Below are 5,091 nucleotides of genomic sequence, written 5' to 3'. Positions count from 1 at the left end.
TACCATTTCTATGTAAATCAACCAGGAGTGGTAAGAGACAGGGTTAAATGGCTCCATGGAAACCAGGAATATGGAGGGCAGGTCTGGCTCTGGAGCTCTTTCAGATCTGCAACTGTGAGACTCACTATAGTAAGTTCAAAGCTGTTACCTCTATAAACATTTATTTTGATGAGGAATTTTATCCCACTGCCTATGTATTAAATCCCTATGTTTTATTATCTGGACCCATTCAAGTACAATATAATGCCTCACAAAATATATGTTATGGTACAGAGAAGAACTATATGCTACAACAGTGGTCAATTGACATGTATGGCAAAGTCCAGCCAAACTGTTATGATCCTCCAAAGGCCAGTAGCCACCTGGCGCCCTGGATACTTAGAAGCACCATGGCGGGAGACCCCTTCAGTGGCACTCATGCAGGACCTGCTGGGACACGGGAAACCCTGCCCTACACACTTTTTCCTGGTGGCTTATAGATGACGTTGTCATCTTGGTTGGCATATTCCCTCTGCACCCGCTGCAGTGGTGGCATCACATCTGCAGGCACAAACTACTCAGGACCTTCAATGAGTCCAAAAGAACTTTACAGAGGCCTGACAAACTCAAGTACATATTGACCAGGAGAGTTTGAGCAAATGTCGAAAAGTAAAAGATTCTATGGTATGGCTAGGAGAATGAACACAGAAACTTCACTGCCATTATACCATCACCCAGTTTTGTGTTACTAGAGTTCCACATAATGATAAAACTGAGTTTCGATGACAAATGTGGTAATCACTGAAGGAGGCTTGATCCTTTTCACAATGCTTCTTGGGATGTGTTGAAATTACTATCTCAGGTTTTGGCCATGGCTAATGCAAAATCCACTGCTTTAATAATGAAGAGATTTGGGGAAGTTTGGTTCAAGGGATTTCTTAACCCTTTTAAGAACAGTTCTACACATATGACTGGTTTATTAGGTAAAATTCTCCTTGAAATTTTGTTGCTCTTCTTGTTTTGCATACTCTTTTAAGTAGGATGAAGAAAATTAAAATATCAGAAAAATATGATTTCAAAGTTCATCATGCTTGCTGCTCTGCTTCAAAGGACCCAGAATCCTGAGTTCATGGAAAGTGCACCCTAAATTTGAGTGGGGCATGATGGCCTTTATTAAGGAAAAATATAGTCCCAAGTATATTACCAGCTATCTACTTTAGGTGTACGTTTCCTGGCATTTTAAAGAACATATACTGTTTGACACTGGAAAAATGTTCCCTAGTAGTAGAAAATCAGTTATTCTTTACTTTTTCATGATAACCTTTCTTCTTCCTATTCTTAATTTTGTACCAAAACAGTTTCATAGTGAAGTGACAGACCCAGGTTAAATTGCCTCCTGGGAACATATTAGGTGCTCACCAACAGACTCTCTGAAACTACAGAAAGTGGGCATCCCCTCTGATGACCTCCAGGTCCCCACCAAATATGCCGCTCTCCCACCTCAGCCATGTGGTCTCCATGTTGTGTTCCGCAGCTCTGAGAGGAGGGGTATGTCCACTTCACCCTTCTCCGCAGGAAGCAGTCAGATCTGCTACCAATGTCCCAATTCATTCTTTCCTTTCAGAGTCTGGAATAAAGGATATGAAAAGTAAAAAGCCCAAGAGACAGAGTGACCTAAGAAGAGAGAGGGAGAAGGGAAGAAGACAAGCATTTTTCCTTTCCCATAAATTCCTGGGGAAAGAATGCAAATATCCACCCTTCCCTAGTGAACATGAATCCTACAGGGGGAGAAAAATCAATAACAATAAGTCCCAGAGCTATCAGATAAGCAATGAGCTCTGGGCTCTAAACTTTAACAATAAGTTTCTCCTTCTTCACTTCCCAAACCAGCACGTTCTGATCAATTCTCTAATGATTAAGTCACCCTCACTGTAACCCAGAATACAAAATCTCCTCTTGTAGAGAGTGGCCATTTCTTGTTTTTTTTTTTTTTTAATATACCAGGGCTTGAATTCAGGTTCACATGGCCACTGAGCCACATCCCCAGCCCTATTGTTTATTTATTTAGACAGAGTCTCACTAAGTTGCTTAGCACCTCACTTTTGCTTAGGCTGACTTTGAACTCCCTCTCCTGACTCCATCCCCCAAGCTGCTGGGATAACAGGCATGTCTTACTGCCCCAGAATTTGAGGCCATTTTATACCCCCAAAATGAGCCCCTTGAATGCCTGATTGACTATGCAGCTGCATGAACAGCATTACTGATCTGTGAGGTCTGCTCCCATCTCAGTTACTTTGTGCTGCTTTAGTCAGCTTTCTCACTGCTGTGACTAAACCATCTGATGAACACATTTATAGAGGAGGACATGTTAATTTTTGGACTCATGTTTTTCACAGGTCTCAGTGCATAGAAGGCCAACTCCATTCCTCAAGACTGGACCTGAAGCAGAAAATCATGTACTACAGGGAAGCAGCTTGCATCAGCAGGAAGCAAAGAGAGAGTATATCCCCCCTCCAGATACAAATATGTACCACAAATTCATGCCCCAATTTCAATCTCCTCCTGTCACACCCTACCAGGTCAGTTCCCACTGAATTAATCCCTATCAGGGGATTAAATCACTCATTGGGTAAAGCCTCTTACATCCGAATCATTTGTCTTCTTAATCTTCTTGCATTGTTACACACGTGAGCTTTCAGGGACACCTCAAATCAAACCATAACAGTGCTCAGAGACCGTGGCTCCATTAGATCAAGGAGCACATGAAATATGAAAAGTACAGTTTGCTATGGGTTATAAATTTCACACAAAAATATGTAAAATTGAATGAAAACAAGGTATAGAAGCACAGTCAGGATTAATTTCAAATATATAGATATGATAAATATCAACAATCAGTACAAATATTATTATATTATTTCAAAGATATATACCAACAGTGCAGAATAACATTAATTTGTAATAGAATTAACTATGACATTTTTAATCTACAAATTTTAATAAACATTATAGTTGAATATAGCAATAAATGTATCATCTGATCATTTATATTGATAAATATATCACTAAAATTCTAATTACATACATAGGTCCTATTATAATCCTATTGGTCAGTGGTGCTCTAGAGTTCTCTACTCAACATTGAAAGAAACCATGCAGAGGAGCAAGGACAGCTGTGCTCATGTCTTCCTGGAGGAGAACATCCCACACACTCTTCGCATGGCCCCCAGGACCTCCTTGTTCCTCAAGCTGTAGATGATGGGGTTGAGCATGGGGGTGAGGATGGTGTAGAAGACAGCCAGGCTCTTATCCTCTGTTGGTGAGCGGAGACTCCTGGGCCGGAGATACGTGTAGACAAAAGGTGCATAGTAAAAGGTCACCACAGTCAAATGTGTGGAGCACGTGGTGAAGGCCTTTTTCCTTCCCTCTTTTGAGCGCATGTGAAAGACAGCAAACAGGACCCGTCCATAGGAGGCAGTAATCCCAAGGAATGGAAGAAGGAGAAACACAACTGTGCTCCCAAAAATTGTGTACTCGTAGACCCAGGTGTTCATACACACCAGAGGCAACATGGTTGGAACCTCACAGAAAAAATGATTGATGGCCCGGGATTTGCAGTAAGGAAGATGAAGAGCATAGATGGTGTGCACCAGAGAGTGAATGGAGCCCAGTGTCCATGTTCCAATGATCATCTTCAAACACCTTATTTTACTCATATGGATGGGGTAGTGGAGGGGGTGGCAGATGGCCACAAAGCGATCATAGGCCATGGAGGCCAGGAGTAAGCCCTCAGAACATGCAATGGTTACAAAGAAGAACATTTGCACACCACAGCCCAGGAAGGAAATGCTGTTCTGTCCAGACAGGAAGTTGATGGCCATCTTGGGCACTGTGGTGGAGATGTACATCAGGTCCATGAGGGACAGCTGGCTGAGGAGAAAGTACATGGGGGTGTGGAGCCGGGGGTCCAAGAATATGAGGACAGTCATTCCTGAGTTCCCCAAACAGGCGAGGACAAACACAAAGATGATCAGGAGCAAGAGAAGTAGACCAGTTTGGTTTTGGGGTAACAACCCCAACAAAATGAAATCATTTGAAGTTTGGTTCCATTTCTCCATGAAAATGTACTGTTTTATTTTTTTGAAAATAATAATCAAATAAAAACTAAGAACTAAACCTGAAATAAAACAGAAAATGACAATAAAAGTGAATTGCCTTCATTCATAGTTTTTAGGATGAACTAATTCTCCTTCAACACCATAGCCTTGTTCAGTAGTTTGTTAGGACTGAATTGAATATTCCTGCCCCTATTCTCTTTGTAACCCTCTAAGCATGTTGTAGACACAAACATGGTTTTTAAGTAATACAAAGTCAATTAGAGGCACAGCAAACCCAGTGAGGTAGCTGGAGCCTTCCTCCCTGCTGAGTCCTGGCAGGACTTTCCTCAAGACTATGCATCAGTTTTATCTCCTGAGGAGCCAGGGTCCTGTTTCCCCATGTCAGCTAAGCACTGCTATTTACCATAGACCTGGTTGTGTGACTCAGAAGGTCCCTGTGTGCTTGAACCTGTATCCTCAGTGACCTGCCTGCTCCACGTTTTCAGTTCCTGCCCTTCCCTCCCCACTTGCACTACTGCAGGCCTTCTCCCAGGAGCTGTGCTCCTAGACAGAAATTTCACATCTCATTCTAAAAGTGGGCCACATTCACAACATTGTTTTTTAATGTAATTGTGTCATATGTCCTTAAAAATCCACCCAAATTATAGTATGCTCTTTGGACTTTGTATAGTCTCCCTTCCCTAAAGAGGTTTCCATTTTCTGCTGTCCAACAAATTCACAATCAAACACATAGACATCCATTCACATTTTTATTTTCTTCCTATAAGAAAAGAACACATAAGAAAAGTGCCAGATCAAATAATGTGCAACATAGTTTTCACCCTGTTCCTCAGATCAGCAGTTAGAACTAGCACGGTAATGGAAACATAGCATTGGCGTAGATGAGGGGACACACACACTCAATCTTGTTTCCATAGAAATCTTTAGATGCCTCAATTCACTTAACCATTCTTACATCTTTCACTACAATTTAATCAACAGCCCTAATTCTGTA

General features: G+C 41.6%; 1 protein-coding gene across 1 annotated transcript; it reads right to left on the bottom strand.

Annotated features, from left to right (window-relative positions):
* Positions 1–3,158: 3,158 nt before the first annotated feature.
* On the bottom strand, positions 3,159–4,097 carry LOC124973466 (olfactory receptor 2L13-like). The gene has a single exon (XM_047537386.1). The coding sequence runs from the start codon at positions 4,095–4,097 to the stop codon at positions 3,159–3,161; it is 939 nt and encodes a 312-aa protein (XP_047393342.1).
* Between the last annotated feature and the right edge of the window lie 994 nt (positions 4,098–5,091).

The sequence above is a fragment of the Sciurus carolinensis genome (assembly GCF_902686445.1).
Source record: "Sciurus carolinensis chromosome 19 unlocalized genomic scaffold, mSciCar1.2 SUPER_34, whole genome shotgun sequence".
Taxonomy (NCBI): domain Eukaryota; kingdom Metazoa; phylum Chordata; class Mammalia; order Rodentia; family Sciuridae; genus Sciurus; species Sciurus carolinensis.
This window is presented reverse-complemented; position numbering and strand designations above follow the sequence as displayed.